This window comes from Pyrgilauda ruficollis, unplaced genomic scaffold (assembly GCF_017590135.1).
Source record: "Pyrgilauda ruficollis isolate IOZ18807 unplaced genomic scaffold, ASM1759013v1 scaffold8, whole genome shotgun sequence".
NCBI lineage: Eukaryota > Metazoa > Chordata > Aves > Passeriformes > Passeridae > Pyrgilauda > Pyrgilauda ruficollis.
The window spans coordinates 3,693,909-3,715,908 of record NW_024529932.1 but is presented as its reverse complement, the minus strand read 5'-3'; the positions used below and the strand labels follow the sequence as shown (position 1 = coordinate 3,715,908).

The window sequence follows — 22,000 nt, the reverse complement described above, 5'->3', positions numbered from 1 at the left end:
TTCCATATGTGTTCTGTTTGTGGACATGGGTTTTAACACGTGGTGTTTCTTCCCTGTTCCTTCCAGGCGGATGTGGAGATATGTCCTCCATGTAAATCACTGCTGAGATTAAAGCATTCAGCTCACTCACTGCAAATGCCTAGCTTCCTTAACCCAATAATGCCTTTTAGGATTTGGCTTCCTGTCTTTACTTTGCTTGATATCCTCTCTGAAATCTGTTGCCAGTGCACTTTCTCACTGAAGAGCTGTTCACGCTTGTAACGATCCTCATGCTTGGAAAAGTTTCACGGTACCTAGGCTGAATGCATATTAAATTATACAGATTTTTCTCTGCATAGATATGTGCTGTAAATTCTAGATTTTTCATGGTGAAGGGATGGAGTACAGACACGTTTTTCTAAATATGACACTTTACTCCAAAAGGTTTCATGTGGAGACAGGGCCTGTCTGTCAGAACACGTCCTGCCAGGCAGATCTGCAAGCAGAACTTGATAGTGAATTTAATCCTCCACATCCATTCTTGCGATCCATAAATATTAAACTTGCTTTAAAGTGATGATTGAAAGGGCTCGAGTTTTGCAAGACAACATTAGTAGAACCGTGAAGTTAGTCAGAGGATCAAGAAGGTTTTTATACCCCACTTTAAGTAATCATTCCTCCCCTAAATTACATAAGTGCTTCGTTCATTCAAAACAAAAATTCCTGCAGTAGGGCAACTCCTCGCTGAGACAAGTTTTGAACCGCCCCTGCATGTCCAGCTTAGGGGAAGCAGGCCCTCTCTTGCTCCCTGCAATCAGCTTCCCGTGGTGATTCCTGCCTGCTCCGACACCGATCCCGGAGCTGCACAAACCCAGCGAGTCCCTCTGCCAGCTCGGGAACCTGCTCACCACTCCCTTCGCTCTGGGAGCCGATACAGCCTGTGCCACTGTAAGGGCTCTTGGTGGAGAATCCGGGCTTTATTTATCTGGTGGAAACCTCTGCCACACAAATTAGAGATTATGGCGTCATAAAACGAAAAGCCTCATTACAATACTAAGAAAACGCAGAGCTGCGCAGCCTCTTCGCCTCTGGTTGTTGGGATGCTTCTCCCACCCCGCTTCCCTGCCCGGGAATCGGGGATCTCCGCTCGGGCAGCCACAGTGACGGACACAGCGCAGCGCCGGCAGGCTCTCACCGCCGCCAATTTGAACGTTGCCGTACTATTTTCATGTCGTAAAACACCCTGCTGGCTGCTTATGTCTTACATTTCCAAACTTGATTCCTTATGGATGGCGGGCCAGCTGCTCACCGCAGGACTCGCTCCTCGGGATCGCTGACAGACACCTCGCTCGTCTTCCCCGCTCCCCGACATTCCCGCTGCCAAACCTCTCCCGCCCCCATCTCAGAGCCACAGGGTGCGTCAGGCGGGAAGCGAGCGCCGTGGGTCACCTGCTCCAAACCCCCGGCTCAAGCAGGGCCGTGCCACAGCACATGGCGCAGGATTGCGTCCAGACCCCTCTTGAACAGCTCCAGTGAGGGAGGCTCCACAAGCACTCCGGGCAATCTGTTCCAGTGCGCTGTCGCTGCACAGGAAACAAGCTCTTCCTCACGTTCAGCTGGAACTTCCGGTGCATCTCTTTCTGCCCGTTGCCATGAAAACACACGCACAGCCCTGAAACTCCCGGCGTTTGTCCCCGCTTTAGCCGCGGGGCCAGCCTTGTGCCGCTGCTGTTTTTCGGGATCAGCATCCCGGGGGTCGCTGCCCCCCAGACCATCCCCTTCCCGTCAGGCGCGGCGCGGGCAGCCCCGCCAAGGCCCCGCTGTTAAGGGCGGGCGCGGCGCCGCCCCCTTCCTTTGGAGCCGGGGCGCCATTTTGTGCGCACGCACGGTGAGCGCCCGCGCCCCTCCGCCGCTCCGGGGGACGCGCTGGGGACACGGGGGGACGGGGAGATGGGGGTGGGAACGCGGCCGGAGGGGTTCTGCTGCTGGCAGGGGCGGGCGGGGAGCCGCCGGCTCTGATGGGAGTACCACGGCCTTCCTGGGGCGGGGAGTGGGGGAGCGAGGAGGCCGCGGGTTGCGGGTGGCCGTGCCGGGCGGATTGCGGGGGTGCTGAGGGAGGAAGGGGCCGCCGAGGCCCGCGGCGGGCGCAGGTGCGGAGCAGCAGCGCTGCAGCACGGGGCGGCGGGCCCGGTCACCCCGCGGGATGTCGGGGCAGGGAAGGCGGCACAGGGGTGGCTCCTCAGGGCCGACACCGCCGGCATGGCCGCGTAGGCCTGCGGAGCGTGTGAGCCTTGTGTCAGACGTAATAGTGGCTTACAAATGTTGTGGTGGAGATCGTGCCTTATGGATGCCTTGTAAGGAGAGGCTTAGGGAATGGGGCAGAGGTGTTGTCGACGTACATCTCACAGCTTAAGGATGTATCCTGGTGGTTGGCAAGGGCGTGTGGAAGGAGCATGAAACAACCAGCTGAAGTCAGAATACTGGATGTAAGGGGAATAATGTTAGTGGCAACAGCCAGCCCTGTAAATATGCTCCCCGGGAAGGCTGTGCAGTAAGGTCTTGAGGGAAAGTAATACAAGTAGCAGCTGAGGTCTCTGGGAATAGCTCATCGCTCCAGCTTCTGCATGAGTGGAAGTGGAGGGGCAGGCACTGATCTTTGTGGTGACCAGAGACAGGACCCGAGGAAATGGCATGAAGATGTGTCAGGGGAGGTTTTATTTTGGGTATCAGGGTTCTTCACCCCGAGGGTGGTTGGGCACTGGAATGGGCTGGTCACAGCATCAGCCCTAGAGAGTTCAATAATCTTCTGACCAATGCTCTCAGGTACATGCTGTGACTCTTTAGGTGTTCTCCACAGTGCCTTGTGGGTCCCTTCTAATACTGAATATTCTTTGATCCTTGAAGATCCTTTGATCCTTGACTGGAGAAAGTTCACTTGAGTAGCTTGGTTTGATCTCAGTAGACCTTGCTGTAAGCAGGAGTTAAACTGAGTACCTTGCTGGCATCCACTCTGAGTTAAGCTGTGGTCCTATAAGCTCTGATTTCTCTGGATGCCTAAGTGAATCCCATTGCTTGGATTGAAGCAGTGTCATTCTGAAAGGCTGAAAGACTCCATTAATCTGAAATACCTGAAAATTCCATCAACTTTGTGGTGAGTGAACTAGTCGTTCTGAATAATTTGCCTTCATTTTTTGCAGTAATCAGCCAAAATGACGAACACAAAGGGAAAGAGGAGGGGGACGCGTTACATGTTCTCCAGGCCCTTCCGCAAGCATGGTGAGTGTCCCTTACAGTGCCAGCACTGCATCCACTTACTGACCTGATGGACAGCTGCAGTCCCTGGGGATGGACTGTGAGACAAGGGCCTGTGCCAAAGGGTTTCTGACAACTTGGGCTAAAAGCTGTAGAACTGCACGCAGAGCTCTGAGCCCTTACTGCAGATGCATTGGTATTCTGGTTGCTTGACAGTAGCCACAGTGCTAATTCTGTCAGTGCTTGAAATTAATTTTAAGGTGAGGAAAGTATTTCAGCAGTTGCTTAAAACATAGAGGTTTTTTCCTCTGGTCAATAATCAGTTGGATTTATATTGATAAACTAAATAGTTTAATGTCTCTTCAATTTCGGCATTAGGAACACAAATCTAATTTTTCTTTAGCTGGGTATTTAAAAAATTTGAAGGATGTGACGTGTAATTACTGCTTTAAAAAATCGTGATTTGATTTTTGAGGTATTTAGGGAAATTTTATCAAATGCATGATCTCTGTCCCCCATCCTTTTTTATGTGTGTGAAATTTTGGGCTTCCTAAGTATCCAAATTTGTATCTCTTAACAGGAGTGGTCCCTCTGGCTACCTATATGCGGATCTACAAGAAGGGTGACATAGTTGACATCAAGGTACTTTCTGCAGTGCCGTTTGACTAAAAGCTGGGGCAGTGTGGTCCTGTGTGGTCTCCAGCTCCTTGGGGTGCACTCTCTTGTTGCTTGGGTCACGTGTGTCAGCATGAGTGCCCGCTGCTCACTTAGGGAGCAATGGAATGACAGTGCTGCCGGACCAGTAGTAGCACTTCAGTGTCATATGCTGGTGTATGTGGGGTTTTGTAGATTCGTGTAATTTGGGTGTGCTTTGTTATGGTGTGTTCAGCTGAAAAAACTGGGTGAAATATGCCATAGCCAGTGTTTGAGTTGGCTGCTGGCACAACTTTCCTAGGAGCCCCAGCTGTCACTTAGCAGACACCCTGTTATGAGCCATGATTTGTGGTGGGGCAGTTCATAGTTAGGTGATGGCAAAGCTATACTAAAACTAGAAGTCAAGAAATAAATGTGAGGATGCATCATATATATTAATAAAGGGAGGAAAAGTAAAGCAGCATTTCCTGCCACTTGGTATATTTTAGAACTTGCCTTCTGAAGTCAGCTGTACTTTCACAGCTGAGTTGAAGTGAATGTGAAAGCCTTTAACCAAGGATTCCTACTTGGTTGAATCCTTTGGTTTCATTTGGAATGCCACGTTCCTGTAGCAGTCACACGGAAGGTGGTGTTTAATTTGCTATTTTGTTGTTTGACTTGGAGAACATATTGTTCAGAATTGACACTTCCTCACGCACTGGGGCTTGATGATGAATGTCTCTTGTGATTGCTTGCTCTTCCTGTGAGCAAAGTGATCTGTCATTTCACCGACACTGAAAGCTACCAGAGCTGACATAGCAAAATTTGGTAGTCTTCAGATGCAGAATGCTTGGTTATAAATTCCAACTTTAAGACAAAATGGGAATATTTTATAATAAATCTCAAATAATTTGAAATGTATACTTTAAATTACTTCCGAGAGAAAAATCATTGATGCTACTTCCCCCCCCACACCTTTTTTTTTCCTTTTCTTTTTGCTTCTTAACAGGGTATGGGTACTGTTCAGAAAGGCATGCCCCACAAGTGTTACCATGGCAAGACTGGAAGGGTGTATAATGTTACTCAGCACGCCGTGGGCATTATTGTTAACAAGCAGGTTAAGTAAGTAATGAAATCGTGTGTATTGAAACTTGATATTTGAGAAAGTTGAACTGTAATTGCACCCTCCTTTCACTTTACCAGTTAGACAGTTCTTGTCTTGATTGGTCATTCAAGGTGGGTAAAGTGTATTTCCTTTTTATAACCCAAGCAAATGGTGCTCATTTGACTTGGATCCTGTCAGAGGAAACATGTTTTGTTTCTCTTACCAGCGCCTAAAGTCACATTACCTGGCAGGGCTTTTCAGCCAGTGTGCTGGTATTGATGCCCTTTTAAAGTACTAGTATGTAGGTGTATCCAGCTGAATTTTGTACTCTTTAGTCAAAAAAAGACAAGTTGGGTTTTTTTTGGTTCCAGGAGCTTGACTGCTGTGCATTGGTAATAAAACTTCTTGTTTGTATGCTAAGAGGCTAAAATTACATATTCTCCACAATTTTAATTTGAAATTGTCAGCACATTGTTGTATATCACATTGTTATATAATAATAGTAATAATCTTCTAGTTATATGTAAGTTATATCTGATGTGCCTCTGCAGCTGTGTTTTGAGGTATTGCCCTTTAAAGAAAAATGACTTGTAATTGAGCTTATGGAGTTAGTTCTGTAAGTCTTGATTTAATGTGACCTTTTTCAAGTGAAGATTAAAAACTGACTGCCTTCCTTAGGGGCAAGATTCTGGCCAAGAGAATTAATGTGCGTATAGAGCATATTAAACATTCCAAGAGCAGAGACAGCTTTCTGCAGCGTGTGAAGGAAAACGAAAGGAAGAAAAAGGAAGCGAAAGAAAAAGGCATTTGGGTTCAACTGAAACGTCAGGTAATGTTTCTGTTGAGGTCACAGTCCTTGAGCAGGAGATGACTTAATTCTTGGGGTAGTGGCCTCATGCAGTGTGTGCATTTGGGCTGTCTGGGATGTTTGGTGCCTGAGCAGAGCTGCTCTGTGCCAGGTGAAAATTGTAGTTGTAGCCCTGAACAAAGGCTTGGGTGCTTCCTGTGTTGTTGCTTCCCTGCAGCAGCAGCTCTGGATGGTTTTAGGGTCAGTAGATTCTTTGGTTTAGTTGAATTTTTAGTTGCAACAGGTTCTATTGTAACCCTTGTAGGAAAGAATTAATAACCAAACTTCAGAGAAGAGGTAATGGCTGTTGCTTCTGGAGCTGCAGGATACATCACTCCATGTTCTTTGGGTTGGTGAGCTGCAGAGAGTAAAGCATAGGTTTTTTAATTCAGAAGCAAGTCAGGCACACTTTCTGGCAGATCATTTTCTTACTGCTACTCCTTGAATCAAATTTATGAGACTAGGAATGGTAAAATTGCTGTAATGTTTACATAATAAGGCACAAAATGGTTGACAAAATGTTATTTTCTGAAAAGATGTTTTTGAGCTGTAATGTCATGAGTTTTCATTTTTTATTTTTCTGTTTATAGCCTGCTCCACCAAGAGAAGCACACTTTGTGAGAACTAATGGCAAGGATCCAGAGCTGCTGGAGCCAATTCCTTATGAATTCATGGCATAATGTATGTTTAAAAAATAAACTAAAGATATGGTTTTGGACAAGTGTATGTGATTGTGGCTGATTCATTTAGTTGGGTTTGGGGCTTTTTTGTTTGAACAGATGCTTTAGAGACCTTCTTTTATTGAAGTTTATTTATTTAGCTTGCATTTACCATGATGCTTAGTCATTTAAATCATCTGCAGCTTTTGCTGACGAGTCCCGTCATTTATATAGATGATAAATGCAGGGAGCACTGAAATTTGCTAGTGCTTAGTAATGATCATGAGCTGTTACAAGGGGACATGGAATATTTCACCAACAGACTAAGAACTCGTATCAAGAATTGCCCAGTGCCACTTGAAGGCTTGATTTTTTTTTTTTTTTGTAGGAAAAGAGATGTTTCAAGGTTGATGCAAGGTTTTGGCTAAGGGACGTCATGAATACTGAGGAATTGTTGAAACCATTTTTGAAAACAATGTCTAGGGAAATGTCTGGAAGCAAATTTTGGTTTTCCACCAGTGTAACCTGCAAAATAGTGTTTACAGCATCCCCGTGCCATTAAGCATTCTTAGAAAATCGTAGTAGTTTAGAAAGAAGGGTTTCATTCCAAAACTGCCAGCCTTTATTTTGATTTTTAACACTTTAATTGGCTGGCATAGCTACTAAACACTTGTATTTCATATGTTTATTGCATGCCTGTTGAATGCTGCAGTGAATCCCTCTCATCCCAGATTTACTGATGTCTCACAAAAGCCCAGTGCTACCTGTGCAGTTCTTAAATGGAAGAAGATCTTCAGCTGACTGTTTACTAACCAGTGCTGGTTTAGCGAGCTTTGCTTGAAATAGGGTGAAACTTGCTAGAGACTGCTGTAGGAAACCTGCTTGGTCAGCCTTGGAAGCACAGTCTCAGGCTTAATTGTTTTGTAGTTACAGGTAAATAATAGTTTACCTTGAAGTGTCATGTCAGGCATTGCTCAGCTATCTTCAGTAAGTGATGTAAAACCAATGTCTACGTGGAGAGAGAGAAGTACTAGAGAAGCAAGTGACCTCAAGCTGTTTGTAGGTGTTCACTGTTGAGAGCTACTGAACAGTGAATTGCAGGGCAGCGTGTAAGTGTGGGAGTAAGGAACACAGAGATGATGAGGTTTGCTTTTACCTAACTCTCAATTTGTTCCCATTCTCATGGAATGTAGGTTTTGGACCTTGAATTCAGAGTCTGGCTTGGGCTGGTATATTTAAGGGTGATGGGCTTTAGATTGGATGGGCTGGAGTTTGCAAGTTCCAGTGGGCAGATTATGTTTGAAGTTCTCCAAGCTCCCATCTGAGAAGATGCAGCAGGCTGTATAGGTGGAAGGACTTTGGAAGTGACTTGGAGGAACTTGCCCCTTAGCAGGCTGCTCCATGACATAGAGCTGTATTCTGACACACATTGGAGGTGTTGGACTATCCTTAGGGATAGTGGATTGAGTGCTCCACCGTATCCTGAAGCCCTCACTGGTGCACTGTATGCACTTGGCTTTTATGGTCAAGGGGCTTTTCTTGGAGCAGCAGGATTTGTGTGCTTTATCAACCTCTTTGGCTTGTCACTTTCCACAGCCATTTAAAATTGGTATTTGCCTTACAAGATAAGCATCATTTTCCACTAGGCTTTGTAGGAACTAAGTGGGAGGCTATTGGATACAAATGGGTGATGGCATTTTAAATTTGCTTCTCATGCATGCATGTCTAAGCTATTTTGGTTCTGTATTTGGTTAGTACTCATTTGTCAAAATCACGGCGGATTAGCTGTAGCAGCATGATGAAATGATTAACATCGTAAGTGGGGCATAGTTCTACACTTTTGAACTTAGAGCAGTTTGGAATAGTAAGACTGGACAGCATTGCAGTGGTCTTGTTTGACATCTGTGCTCCTAGAGACACTGCGTTGCAACACTTTCCAATTTATTTAGAAAAATTGTTTTTAAGGTCACTATGCCAAAGGTAGTTGGTTGTAAATGCATATTTGAAAGCCCTGTGTGGGCTGGGAGGAGAGGCTGGGAAGGCTTTCCTTGGTCAGGATTCCCAGAAATGACTGAAAATGAAGCTGGGTTTGTACAGGGAGAACATAACCTTTTTTTTGTTGTTGGTTTTTAGTATTTGGAAACAGGACAAATAAACTAAGGTGTAACCTGTCTGTTTGTTGCACTCAGTGCAGTGGGGATTTTCGTGCTCATCTGAAGTTTGTAGAAACAGCCCAGACACTTAACAGATCTCAGTTCCTGATCTTGGCTGCTGAAGTTTGCTTCCTGTGTGTTCGGCTGCCCTGTTTTTGCACAATCCTGACGAAAGAGGGAGATCTGTGAATTAGGAAAAGCTGAAGAACTGCCTGTCGGGACATCTCCAGTCCTGAGTTGAAACATGAAGCACGTTCCTTACAGGGTTTGGGGTCACCAGTTTCCACTTGCCCTGGAAGGGTTTTACACACTAAACCCGTAAGCTGTAACCAGTTCTCTGCAGTCCTGTTCTGAGGCTCCTTTACAGCCACGAACCTTTACTGCTTATTCCTTGCCAAAAGCCCTGGCAAAATCTCCTGTTGTCTCCTAGAAGCAGCAAGGAAGATGTCTTCTGAGCTGTCAGCTTCACCTTTTATAGCCTGTTGGCAACACCAGGATTTGAGGTTTCCTGAGCACTGTGTAAGCAGTGTTAGGCAGGGAAGGTCAGTGAAAAGGCAGGACTGGGAAGGGGGAGGAAGGACCCATTGTCAGTACAGAGGCTGCACGGGGTGGGAACATTGCTCCCACCAGCACCCATACAGCTTAGGAACCCAGAAAAATAAAAAAAAAGAAGCTCCAGATGTTCTCAGGATGTCCTCCATGCCACCATCACAGGAACAAGCCAAAAGTACTGCTGTTGAACGTTGACGCAGCTTGGAACAGGGAGAGGTGTCAGGCAGCAGTATGGGATAACTGGCACTGAGCAGTGTTGCTGAGGGAAAGGGCATAGTGATGGGCCTTAGGGATAGATGGGCCATTCACAGAGGATGGTTGAAAAAGTATAGCCTGGCACTCCCAAGTGGGGCCTGCAGAGCAGAGAAAGGCCTCTTGGAATAGCCTGGAGCCCCACACATCCCAGGGATGTTTAGTCTGCAGCATGGGGACAGCTAATCTGGGCCCCAACTGCTTCAATTTACTGAGCTGCTCCTGTTGCACCTGGGTAGGTGTTGATGGAGACATAGTCCATCACACTGGACAGTAATTCCTTCACAGGGTTCCTGCCTGGGCTTGGGCAATGTTATCTCTGCTTGACCACCCCCATTTGCCCTTTGGGGGTGCTCCCAGCAGCAGGCAAGGCAGCTCGAGTCATACAGCTAACCAGAAAGAGAGCTCCTCAAGGTCTGAGAAGGACAGTTGTTTAATCCTGCTTTCACAGCTCAGCACCTGGGAATCATCTGCCTGGAATGGACTTGTTTCAGTAGCATTCTTTCAGAGGCACACTGAATTACTCTGATAGCTCTTTTGTAAAGAAGTGTATAAAAATAGCTGCTGTGAGTGAGGCCAAAGACAAGCGATCCCCTGACAATAGGAGCAGGTGACAATAGCAGAACCTCTGGAAACCAAAAGCTTTTAGTGATACAGGAGAAATTTTCTTTCCCAAAAGAAAAGAGCTTGCTGACATGATGGGGAATAAAGTAGAAATTTTAGCGGCAATAGCTTTTGGAAGTTAAAAGAAATCCATAGGGGTTCTTGGGCACTAGAGTAGCACAATCAACAGTGCTTCTTCCACCATGCTTTTCTGCAGGTACTACATTAACTGATGTTAATTAGCATTGTCCTAACCCTGTGTGAGCATCCAGGGCCAGCTGGGCTGTCTAAGCATCAACCTGAGCTGGGGCCCAGCAGCTCTCATCTCTCTGTGCCATGAGATTAGTCCATTTGAGTACCATCCTTTTCCATGTTGTATCCTGCTGGCATGTGCTATCTCCCTGATAAAAATGAAAGCAGCCTCTGAATGGATTATTTCTCTTTTAAGCACTTACACAGTTGCAAGGCAGCACAGAGCAGAAGCAGGAGCTAGGGCATTGTTTTGTGGAGACTGAAACATCTGCACAGCTGCTTGCATGTCTGAGGCTCATTTAAGGGCAGCCCGTGGTGGAGCACCATTCTCCAAAACTTTTCTACTTCAAGAGCCCAGAGGGCCCAATCAAGACCGCTTAGGTTTCGGGGCTGGCTGTTGTTTGATCCACAAGCTGAGTTTTCAACACTGGCTGTAGAGGGATATGTTTGGGTGTGGAAACAAAATAATCTGAGATAAAATAATAATTTCCTTTCTTTCAAGACCGGAGTCCCTCACTGCAGGGAGGGTGGCGCATTTGTCCGTCTTCCTGGGGCAGGGGGATGCTCAGCAGGGCGCTTGCCCCTACCGTGGGACGCAGGTTGCACGGCCTGCCCAGGCAGTCCGCCAGACCCCTGGTGCCTGTGCCCGCGGGGCCACCCCACGTCTGGGAGCGGGGAGGGTGGAAGAAAGGGGAAGGGCTACAGCCCGGGTGGGCGAGTCGGGCGGGAGGGCTGCGGGGCGGTGCCGCGGCAGCGGGGCGGCCCCACGGGCGGTGCCGCCGCCGGGGCCTTTAAAAGCCGCCGGGGCCGTGCGCTCCGGGCGCTGCCGGCCGGGCCGAGCCGAGCGGAGCCGTGCGAGCCGTCTGGCTGCCGAGCCGCCTCTCCCATGCGCCTGCCGGGCATGTCCCAGCCCTTCCTGCTGGCGCCCATCGCCGAGTGCCCCCCGGGGCCGCCCGGCGCCCAGGTCCGCCTGGCCGTGCTGGGTGCCCGCGGCGTCGGCAAGAGCGGTGAGTGCGGGGCTGCCCGTCCTCTTCCCCTGCCCGTCCTCTTCCCCTGCCCATCCTCTTCCTTTGCCCGTCCGTCCGTCCCGCCTAACGCGGCGCTCTGTGTTTCAGCCATGATCGTGCGGTTCCTGACCAAGCGCTTCATCGGTGACTACGAGCCCAACACAGGTGAGGCGAGGCGAGGCGCGGCGGGGCGGGCGCGGCGCTGCCCCGCGGCCGGCGGCTCACGGCTCTCTGCTCCCCAGGAAACCTCTACTCCCGGCTGGTCCATCTCGACGGGGACCACGTTGCCGTAGAGATCCAAGACACGCCGGGATGCATTCAGGTACGGAGATATTTTGGATCAATCGGTTGTCGTCTGCTACCCAAAGGGTCAGATCTTGAGCCCAAATTTCCTGCATGCCCAGACTTCTTCTCCTGAGACAGAGCTCAGGCTTCCCTTTGGACCCCTTGATGGTGCTGTGATACTTTCATGACCCAGTGCCGCATCAGTGCCGAATGTGTGCTCTGTGTTGTACCGCAGGTGCAGGAAGACTGCGTGCAGGTGCTGGACTCCCTGTCCCGGTGCGTGAAGTGGGCGGAGGGCTTCCTGCTGGTCTACTCCATCACCGACTACAGCAGCTACCAGTCAGTCCAGCCTCTCTACCAGCACATCCGCAAGTTGCACCCCGATGCCAGGACTCCCATCATTATCGTGGGGAACAAAGCAGACCTCCTCCACGCCAGGCAAGTACAGGCAAAAGAGGGACTACAGCTGGCAGATGAACTGGGCAGCCTGTTCTTGGAAATCTCCACCAGTGAGGACTCCCAAGGTGTCTGTGATGTCTTCCAGTATCTTTGCAAGGAGGTCAGCAAACTACAGCATGCCGGTAGCACGGACAGGAGGCGGTCGTCCATCATCCCTCGGCCCAAATCTCCCAACATGCAAGATCTAAAGAGACGTTTCAAGCAGGCTTTGTCTTCCAAAGTCAAGTAAACCTCCCAATGACATCCTCTGGGACTCAATAGAATTTATTTTTGTAAACTAGTTAATAAAAATCTTTATTTGTGTACTAATGCCAGCAGTGTAGAAGTAAGTATGTCAAAGCTTGCAATTTCCTTGCTGTTCTCTCATTTGACTGGTTGGGTTATTTTTAAAGAAAAAAAAAAGGTAAAAAAAAAGCTGAATATCAACTAAATAAAGGTAGCTGGAAAGGGGACTTTTGGCAGGAGGCTTTGATTCCTTTTCTTTTTGGGGGGGATTGGGATTTTCTGTATTCAGCCTCTCATGATTTTCTTTGGAAGCTTCAATTTCCTGTTTGTAAAATGGGAGTGTTAATGATGTAAATCATTACCTGCCTTTATACAATGCTTGGAAAGCCCTTGGTGGAAAACTTTGTAGGAGATAAAAAAAAGCTCTATTAAATATGAAAATGCCTTTAAGAATTCTGGTTATAACAGAACTGCTTCGTCCCTCAAAGCTGCCGTTCTGCTTGCACCTGTAATAGCCTGAATGCTGATAGGCTGTTAGGAATGAGCTCCAATTTCTGATGTGCCTTAGAGATCTGTTCTACAGAATTAATCATTTGAGCCTCAAGCATTTAACAGGAGGGTTGAGTTTCTCCTACAGATTGCTGTGGAACAAAGTGCTGAGCAATCCACAGCAGAGGAGTGTGTGGGTGGGTTGTTGCTTTCTCTGGAGATGTATGATAGGAAGGACTGATGCGTAGGACTTTTTCCTTGGACAGAAAATAGCTACATTTAAAAGGAATCACATCTTTATCTTCCCCAGAGTAATTTTGTAGCTATTGGAAACAGGTCAGATTTTACTTTTACTTCACATAAACTCTAAACCATACTAGAATGGGTTTTATTAACTGTATGGTGGATGTCTGAGCATGGAATGTAGGTTTTGCCCTTCCAGTATACCTCTGAATTATGTATGTAAGAAATAAAACTACTCCATGCTGAGTAGAAATTGTGGAAGTGGATTAATCTGTACAGGGGAAACTCGCTGTCCTCACTCAAACACAACTCCAGGTTGTGCTGGTATTTTATAAATTAAAACCTGTGTGAGGTTTTACTTTATAAAATATCACAGATTAAGTCAAAAGACCACTTCCTTCTTTCCTTGTGTTAGGAAAGGCAGGTAGGTGCTGTGCCTTGCAGTGCCTGTTGTTTCTGATCCCTGGGCCTTGAAGCTTCCTGGGCCACCTTCACTCTTTGTCTGCATCTGAGTCTTCCTGATGGTGGTAATTGAGGGGAGGGGGACTGAGGGAGTTAAAGACCGTGCTCTGTGCAGAAGCACCAGAGGTCTGTGTGAGCCTGGGCAGGGTGTGGGGTGCCAGCACCAGAGGTCTGTGTGAGCCTGAGCAGGGTGTGGGGTGCCAGCACCAGAGGTCTGTGTGGGGTGCCAGCAGCACTATTCCCCACCCGGGGCTCTGTGAACATCAGTCCAGGCATGGCACCTGTGTGTCTCCTTCCTGAAGGCCCTGTGCTGCCCTGCCAAAGGGGCACAGGAGAGCTGATACCCAGACCTTCAGGAACAGACTGAAACTGGGACTGCAAGCTGGGTCCAAAACTCTTGAGGGAAGCAGGATGATGGGGTTGGGGAGAATGAGCGTGTCCCTGGCAGACTTGAACTCACCACATGGACCATGTGTCCATGGGGAAATTTGAAGAGGAATTGAAAAGTCACAAGTGGGATATTTGTGGAACATTTCACCATCTTGAAACCAGGATAACAAATTGTTTCCAAGAGAAAATACCACTCTGGTAGTTTCAGTTGTTTTTTAACCTGCAGCTTTTGTCTTTGGAAATTATTTCCTACTCATATATCCAGTACAGAGTTTCACCAAGCAAGTTGCTAAAGATATTCAGTGCACACATGGTACAAAATATGCTAAAGGGGCAGGTAATGTTATTGGGCAAGTTGCATCTCACCATGGTCCTCAATGGCCAGGTGAAAAATCACATTAGACATGGACTTAGGTGCCTCCCACTGCCCCTGGCAAAGCAGGAGTTTGGGTCCCCACTCTGGTACAGGGGAAGAGTTTGTGCAGGAACCAGTGGGCACTCAAGGGGCAGGGATGGGCAGGAGCAGGGGGATAAATGCAGTCATTTTCCCCATCTCTCTCTCTCTCATGGGAAAAAGCTAGAGATGGCTCTTGCTATGTAGGTACCCATGCTCAGGTCAAAGGCACAAAACCTCCTGTCTCCATCCCATGCTTTTCATGCTCCTGGGCTGCTTCTGCCGCATGTCAGGAGCAGGATGAGCCCCTCAGGGGTGTATGGGGAATCTGGATGATTAGGGCATGTTGATGGCAGGGAGGGATGGCTGCTCTGATACGCCTCCAACTTAAGGCAGCAGCTCCTTTGTTCCACTCTGGGTAACGTTTTTGGGTAGAGGTACATAAATTAGGCATTTATTCTGTTTGAACTTTCTCTGGCTGGCACAGATCTAGTCTCACCCAGAAGTTTTCAACCCTGAGCTGACAGGTAAAGCACAGGAAGAACTTGTTGGCTCCCAGCACATTTTACCCCAGCATTTTCTTCAGTCCTGTAAAGCTGGAGCAAAGTCCTGAGCAGAGAGGGGCACACCAGGGCAGGGAGGGCAAAGCATCTCACAAGTACTAGCAGAGCAGCTCCAAAGCCTGGTTTCTCCTGGGCCATGCCACTTATGCCTTCCCTACTGAATTCTTGCCATCCCCAGTCTCTAAGCCCTCCACAGAGGGGGCCGGGTGGCTTCAGGAGGGTAAGTGGTGCATAGCCTGGCCTTTTCTCCTTGATCAGAGGAAAATATGCATCTGCCTCTTTCCTCCCACCACCTCCGCTAGGAAACAGAATCACAGCAATTTTCCCTGACAAGATGGATGAGTGGGTTTTCAGAAGCAGGGATGTGTGCAGCATCACACACTATTATGGCTGCTACTACATCAGCATCTCCCCCCTGTTGGACTATTTTGTCTACTTATCTCCAAGCTCTGAAATCATCCAGTAATGCTTTAAGGCTTCATGAATTTTAAAATAGCAGCTGCCATCAACCTGTTCTGTGCACTTCAACTCAGGAGCTGCACATCCCTAGACAAAGATAGGGATGTTTTCTTCAAAAAGATTTATGGATGTCCCATTTATTTTCTGCCCCACTTCTGCACCTGGACCAAGGCTGCTTTCTCACTGTCTCTTGATGGGGGCTTGCCTCTCAGCACAGGAAATGGTCAATGCTGCAGGTTCATGCTGTTTCCTGTGGTTTGTTTATATGAAGAATTGTGGACAAGGCAGACTGTGAACAAGGACTGTGTTCACACCATGGGCAAAAGTTGGGTTCAAGCTTCAGACAGGGAGCAAAAGTGATTGAGATGTGGATGGATGGATGGATGGATGGATGGATGGATGGATGACTGGAAACAAATCTGCATCCCATGCATGGATCTCCTGTAAAATTATTTTATTCCTGTGGGACTTCATTAGGTTTTGGTGAATGGAAGGTCTGAATACATTCAGAATTAAGTCCTTTAGGCAAAGGTGACCTTTTATGGCAGTTGCACTTAGCACATGAACACTGGTGATTCACATCAGTATGGCAGCAGGATCTCTTCAGTTTCTCCTGAAGTGAGGGTCCAAAGTCCGTTGTCCTTCTAGGAGCAATATCTTTGAGGGTGATGCTGTTGTTGGGTCACTGCACCAAACTCCAAAGAGTTGTGTCCCTGAGATACCTTCAGTGACATCCCTGAAAACCTTGTTATGAGTAGAGCATGGCTCACAAAACAGCAGCTCAGATTGGATATGGGGTAATTAATGACAATTCAGATTTTCCTATTGATTCTCAGGCTCGCTCTTCCACCACTCTCCTCATTTTGCCTATCTAAAAAGAAGGAGAAAGCAAAGACTTTTTATTGAAAATGGTTTTGAGGGAATTGGTTCATGAAATTTTCTTATTACATTCAGTACTTGATGCTTTTAACTGAAAGAATAATAAATGTATATTGTGACTCGTTATGCCAGTGTATACTGTGGAGCATAATCAGCTATATACTATCTTCCCACATTTCCAAAAGAAAAATTAGGATATGGAGATTGAGCTTTCATTTCAGTGCCCTGTGATACTTGATTTACAACTGAAAAGCTACATAGTGAATTTTGCATAATGATTACAGAGCTTCATAGATGTCATAGCTGCTGTTTTGAAAAATGTGCTTGGTTGTTTGCTATCCACGTTTTTCCTTTGTTACAGAAAATAACCAGCCCTAGGAGCAATCCTCACCAGGGACCCTCATGATGTGAGCTGCTGTGTAGAGGGGGCTGCTTCAGCCCCATGCTCTGCCCTTCGGGCTTTGCTAGGCAAGTGTTTGGGATGAGGCACCCACGTATCCAAGCATGCAGGGTCCTGGTTCAGCAGCTCTATTTTGCTCTTGACCTGTGCACAATATTTCCATTAAAATGTATCTGTCCGGGAAATTGCGCAAGGTTATTTGTCAGCCTGCAGTACTGGGAAGCAGTAATTAATTCTTAAAGCTGGAATATTTATCTTCTAAGGTATTTGGCTCTTTCTGCATTACTAAAAACATCCTCTTCTCAGGTTTCAAATGGTCCTTGTAAACATTTCCTAGTAATTTTATCCCTTGGGATGGTTAAGCCAATATAAACAAATATTGTTTCTGTGAGCAGCTCAGAGCAGAGGGGACTACACTCTCCCCCAGCTGAGGCAGTGGAGGTGAACTACAGACTCCCGTCCTGCAGCTGGTACTTCCTTCCACTCCTGCAAACAAATCCCTGAGCCAGAAAAGTAATGTGCCTGTTATTTGGGACTCAGAGCCTGAACCCTTCCACGAGCCTTTAAGAACTTGGTGGTTTGATCTGAACCACGCTCAGCAAGCAGACCTCCCCATGCTACCATTTCTTTTTGGTATTAGAAGTCCAAACATCTCTTTAACCCTAGAAGACAGATCTGGCAGAAGCCTGAGGAGTGCAGAGAACATGGAGAAACCATAGCGACAGCAGCATGGTATTGGCAGCCCCTCAGGATCTGAAGCAGATAAGGAGGTGTTGCCTTCCTGTAAGAAAACAGCAGGCAATAAATATGGATGTGATTAGGCTGATGTGGTTGAAAATTCCTTGGTTGCACACAGATGCTGAGAAAGAAAAGGCCTGGCTGTCACCCCAGCATGCCAGTGAGGAGGGCAGCTGCCCCCAGCAGCCAAAGAGTTTGCCCTGGCTCCTGCCCCTGGCTGGGGACACTGCCCTCAGCTCAACTGGGAGTCCTCAGCAGCTTCTGAGTAAAGCATGCACCCCAGCCCACAGAAAGGGCATATGCCTGAGATAGATCATTTTGCTCCTCCACAGGGGGAAACCACCCTGAATTGTGGGGGCACCTTGGTCTGAGCTCCCCAGCAATGAGGACTTAAGTCCACATTCCTGACCTAAAGTATTTTTTTCGTTCTTCACCATCTTTGAGCCTCTGAACTGAGCTGGGAAGGAGGTGGCCTGGGCTTTAGACATGAAGTAACCATTCCATCAGTACAGACAGGACGAGCATTTGAGGATTTTATATAAAAATTATGATTTTTTCCCCCCTATCTCTTATGCCTCATGTCTCAGACAACATGTAGAGACTAAACCACAGAGCTCTGCTTGGGTTTATTGCATTCTTCAAGGTGCCCTATGTCCCACTCAAGTGGCAAAGTCCCTACAGATTAAAGGTACTTAAACACAGCATTAGTTAAGAGGGAATTTTTACATCTGCCCAAGTGCTGCTCACATATGGCCAATTAAAAAGCCTCCTAATGGACTGGTTTGTGGCTGTTGCACAACAAGGCTTTGGCTGTTATTACAATGTGCAGATGAGCTACAGCACCTGCTCTGTGCTGTCCCCATCCCTCAGCCACACAGCAGGGGGAAAGATGCTGTACTACTTTAAGGAAGGCCTTGGGAAAGCACTGGTGCTTCTGCAGTGAGCTCAGTCAGGTGCAGGTGGGCTCCATTTCCTTCAAACAGGTACCACTAAGTGATTTGCTGTTAAAAAATGTTTATTAAATGTCATATCTAGATGCTCATTTTTTTTCAGCACATAGCAAATGGATGCAGATGGAGTGTGGCTTCTGGTGACCCTTCAGTATTTAAACAGGAAGATGCAAACATAAGGGTTAGCCTGAGTCTCATGTGCCTCTCTCATGCCAATGATCCTGATGCAGAAGAGCCTGTCTAGAATTAAGGGTTATAGGCAGGAGGCAGAGGTCTGTGCTAATTCAGGCTCTTACCTTGAAGATAAAATATTCATCTTGTTGTTGAGGTGACTCCTAATTTTAGCTCTGGTGTTGAATAATGGAATAGCATTAATAGTCTGATGTGAATCTGTCCATATTCCTTATGCAAAATTATCATCTTGCTAGTGAAACAGGCTTCTTTGATTTTGCCTGGATGCTGAAGAAGAGTGCACAATAAATATGCATTCAATTAGCTTAATGTGAGTGAACAAAGATGTATTGCCTAATATAGCTGCAATTCCAAGAACTGATGCATCAAATGCAATGAATTGTTTTTCCTGGGCTTTTGATTGTATCAGGGATTTCTGATCAAGCTTGCTTAGAAGGCATTATAATCTGTTTGTGTTAATAAGATATACAAATATGAAGCTGGTAAAATAAAGACATGAAGCAGAAGTGAGTTATTTTAATGAGGCCAGTGAGCTGTCTTGCTGGCTGCATTGTCCTCTTGCATAGTGAAGGAAAAACACAGGAGAAAACTGGGAATTTCAGGGGTCCACCCTCATGTGGACAGAGCAGAGGAGAAGTAAGGAGATGTCAGCTCTGCCTCCAGCCACATCACCCAGGCACGTGCCTGTGTGCTGTACGATGGGAACTGGTCATTATAAAAGCTTCTTGCTTACCTGGAGGCAACACAAAGGGCTCCTCCCACTGCCTGTGCCCTTCCTGATCTTCAGCATCCTCCCAGTAGGGAGCTGAGCTGGCAAACATAACTGAGACACTGGGGAAGTTCCTCCTGGCAACTGCCTGAAAGTCTCCACGGTTGTGCCTATGCTTCCATCTCAAAGAGAGCTGGAGACTGAATCCCAGTCCCAACATCCAGTGGACTGGTCCACACCCACTCTGCTTAAAGCTGATTGCCCCTAGATAGGAAGGTCTACGTGAAATAATATTCAGTCCTGGGACTCTTCTGGGTCCTCTGGGATACTCAGGTCCTTAATGATATTTTTTCCCTTTTTTTCTTTCCCTCTGCAGTTCAAAATACCCCAAATTATTTGAGAGCTGTGTTTGAGCCCATAAGAGTGGTATTTTAGCATGCAACACAGGCTTTGTGGTTTCTTGCATGAGGCTCACAGAGGCGTTTTAGAGAGTAATGCCCAAGAGGGTCCTGTTAAAGGCTGTGTGGCAGGACCTAGCACCAGCCCATCCATGCTGTCTTTTGGGAGATAGCTTGTGGGAATGAGCTGTTCCCAGGGCTGTGCTTGGAGGGAGGTGGCTGGGGCCACCCACAGAAGAGATAGGCAGTGTCAGCTGGAGTAGGTGGGCAGAATTCCACCACAGGGGTCTACTCGGTGACCCTCCTTCAGGCCCCTGAAGAGACAAACCTGTTCACCTCAAAGAAGATCAGGATTTTTTTTTTCTATAGCTTGCCACTAATGTAGAGAGTTTGGTTCTGTTATCTTTGTCATTCCCCTTCATGCAGATTCAGGCTGATTTTAGACCTCTCCTAAGCCACCTCCTTTGCCAGACTACCCAAATCCATGTCCCTCAGCATCTCTTTGTGGCTCATGTGCTCTAGGCCACTGACCATCCTGTGGAGTTTCTCCCCACTTCTGCGGCAGATTTACTGGCACTGAGTAGAAAGGGAGCAATAACTACCCTCCAACTGTGCTGAAGTCTCATAGCAAAGCCCACCTCCTTCCCTGCATGGCTGTTGTGTAGGCAGAAGGATGCCGTCCTACACCGAAGCAAAGGGTTTGTACTGCTCTCGTTCAACTCCATGGGATTTCTATTGTCACACATCCCAAGTTTCTCAAGATCCCTCTGGACTGCCTCTGCCAGCTCTGCCAAATGGAGATAGCTGTCATTACTTCTAATCTATTACCATCTGTATATGTGCTGAAAGTGCCCTCTGTGTCATCAGCCTGGTGGCTGATGAAAATATTGAACAAGATCAACTCCTGTGTCATTCCCTGGGGTCCTCTGTTCATTACTGGCTGCCAGATGGCCCATCACGACATTGATTATTATTCTTTGACCTAATGGTCCAGCTAATTTTTGGTCCAGCTAATTTTCAATCCATCTAACAATTTGTTCATCCAATTCATGTTTGCTCAGGTTTTGCATGAAAACGCTGCAGGAGGATTTCCAGCTGTCAGAGCTGTTTCTGATCACTGGGAGTTTCTCATAATGGACAGCAGCCTTGAGGTCACATCAGCACCCTCAGGTGAATCCCACCTTCTCACCTGAATCCCAATGCTTGCAGCTTCTCAAGGCAGACTTTCATCTGTTCCTCCCCTTATTGGTTGTTCCCCTTCTTCAATCATGCTGGATATGCAAGGTGTGGGAGTAAGCTGTGCCAATGAAATGCATGCAAAAAAAAGCATTAAATGCTTTGGTCTTTTTGCTTATCATCTTGTCAGTGGCTTGGCTCACACATTTGTTGATGGAATAACAATTTTTCCACATTTGCTTTTGCTGCTAAGACACGTGTAGCATCCATCCTTCACATTTCTTCTTGTGCCATGCAGTCTAAGCTCCAGCCAAGTTTTGTCCTTTCTGATTTCATCCCAGAGTGAATGATCAATACTTACAGGCTCCTTTCAATTGCCTGCCCATGCTTCCAGTTGTTGTTATCTCTTATTTTAGAACCCTAGCTCCGTGACCCCTGGAGCAATGGTGGGCTTGCACCTTATGTAGATGCTTTATTTTGTAGTGTTTCTGCTCTTTTTTTTTAAAGTGGTTCTCAAAATGGCAGTTGCTCCCTAGTATGTCCTGATGGAAAACAAATCAGATAATATTTTAACTTCTAAAGAAGTTAAACAAACATGTTTAACATGTCAGTTAATTGACATGACACTTGCTCAGACAAAATGCTGCACAAGCGGATGGTTTGCTCCTAAGCTGTCATTTTCATACTCCCTGGGCCTTCTCTGATCTCCCAGGCCTTCAGCTGGATTTAGGGTGTCAGGTCACAAGTGATCCCCCTTGGCATCCCCCCTCCAGACTGCAATCCCCCACCTGTTTGCACTTTGGCTCCATGGCACCAGTTCAGATCTCACCTAACTTCTGAGAAGCACAGGCTCAGTGCTGAGGAGCCCTCCTGCCTTCAGGTATTTTGACAGTTCAGCTCTATCTCTGTGGGGCTTGGCTTGTCTGCTTCATGTCAGCTGTAGAGAAGACAGCAGATAATGGATATAAGCTGCTGCACAGAGATTTAGGCCAGAACTTTGAACATAATTTTTAAGAGTCTGGACAGTTAGGTCTGGACAAGGAGCACATCAATCCCATACAATCTTACCCTTCAGAATTTTTGAAGAAGAAAGAAGAAGGCGGTGGGGTTAGGTATTCCTGCACTGGGTCTGGAGATGCTGGATGAACTCCTAAGCCCTGCTCATCCCCAGTTTTTGGTTATCTCTTCAATGTACCATCTTGATTTGGTCAGCCGTGAGTCTCTGCCCTTTTCAACTCCTTTCTCCACATGACCAGGTCCTCAAGGGCTCTCTCTGACCCTCCCATTTTCTGGCC

The 22,000-nt window shown here is 47.1% G+C and overlaps 2 protein-coding genes and 1 non-coding gene across 3 annotated transcripts; all 3 read left to right on the top strand.

The window, feature by feature from the left end:
* Positions 1-1,718: 1,718 nt before the first annotated feature.
* Positions 1,719-6,537, top strand: RPL21 (ribosomal protein L21). The gene is made up of 6 exons (XM_041487210.1): positions 1,719-1,867; positions 3,177-3,255; positions 3,812-3,873; positions 4,874-4,986; positions 5,648-5,798; positions 6,407-6,537. The coding sequence occupies exons 2-6, from the start codon at positions 3,189-3,191 to the stop codon at positions 6,494-6,496; spliced, it is 483 nt and encodes a 160-aa protein (XP_041343144.1). The 5' UTR covers positions 1,719-1,867; positions 3,177-3,188; the 3' UTR covers positions 6,497-6,537.
* Positions 5,046-5,178, top strand: LOC121364291. Its single transcript, XR_005956842.1, has one exon. It is a non-coding gene; the product is annotated as a small nucleolar RNA SNORA27 (small nucleolar RNA).
* A 2,141-nt stretch (positions 6,538-8,678) lies between the features above and the next one.
* RASL11A (RAS like family 11 member A) lies at positions 8,679-12,343 on the top strand. The gene is made up of 4 exons (XM_041487443.1): positions 8,679-11,294; positions 11,403-11,459; positions 11,537-11,616; positions 11,815-12,343. Exons 1-4 carry the CDS (start codon positions 11,174-11,176, stop codon positions 12,265-12,267), a joined length of 711 nt encoding a protein of 236 aa, XP_041343377.1. The 5' UTR covers positions 8,679-11,173; the 3' UTR covers positions 12,268-12,343.
* Positions 12,344-22,000: the final 9,657 nt, after the last annotated feature.

Coding starts and splice junctions, on each gene's coding strand:
- RPL21 (XM_041487210.1), top strand. CDS start 3,189: ATGACGAACACAAAGGGAAAGAGGAGGGGGACGCGTTACATGTTCTCC. Junction 4,987..5,647: donor ATTGTTAACAAGCAGGTTAA/GTAAGTAATGAA, acceptor TGCCTTCCTTAG/GGGCAAGATTCTGGCCAAGA. Junction 5,799..6,406: donor GGGTTCAACTGAAACGTCAG/GTAATGTTTCTG, acceptor TTCTGTTTATAG/CCTGCTCCACCAAGAGAAGC.
- RASL11A (XM_041487443.1), top strand. CDS start 11,174: ATGCGCCTGCCGGGCATGTCCCAGCCCTTCCTGCTGGCGCCCATCGCC. Junction 11,295..11,402: donor CCGCGGCGTCGGCAAGAGCG/GTGAGTGCGGGG, acceptor TCTGTGTTTCAG/CCATGATCGTGCGGTTCCTG. Junction 11,617..11,814: donor ACACGCCGGGATGCATTCAG/GTACGGAGATAT, acceptor GTTGTACCGCAG/GTGCAGGAAGACTGCGTGCA.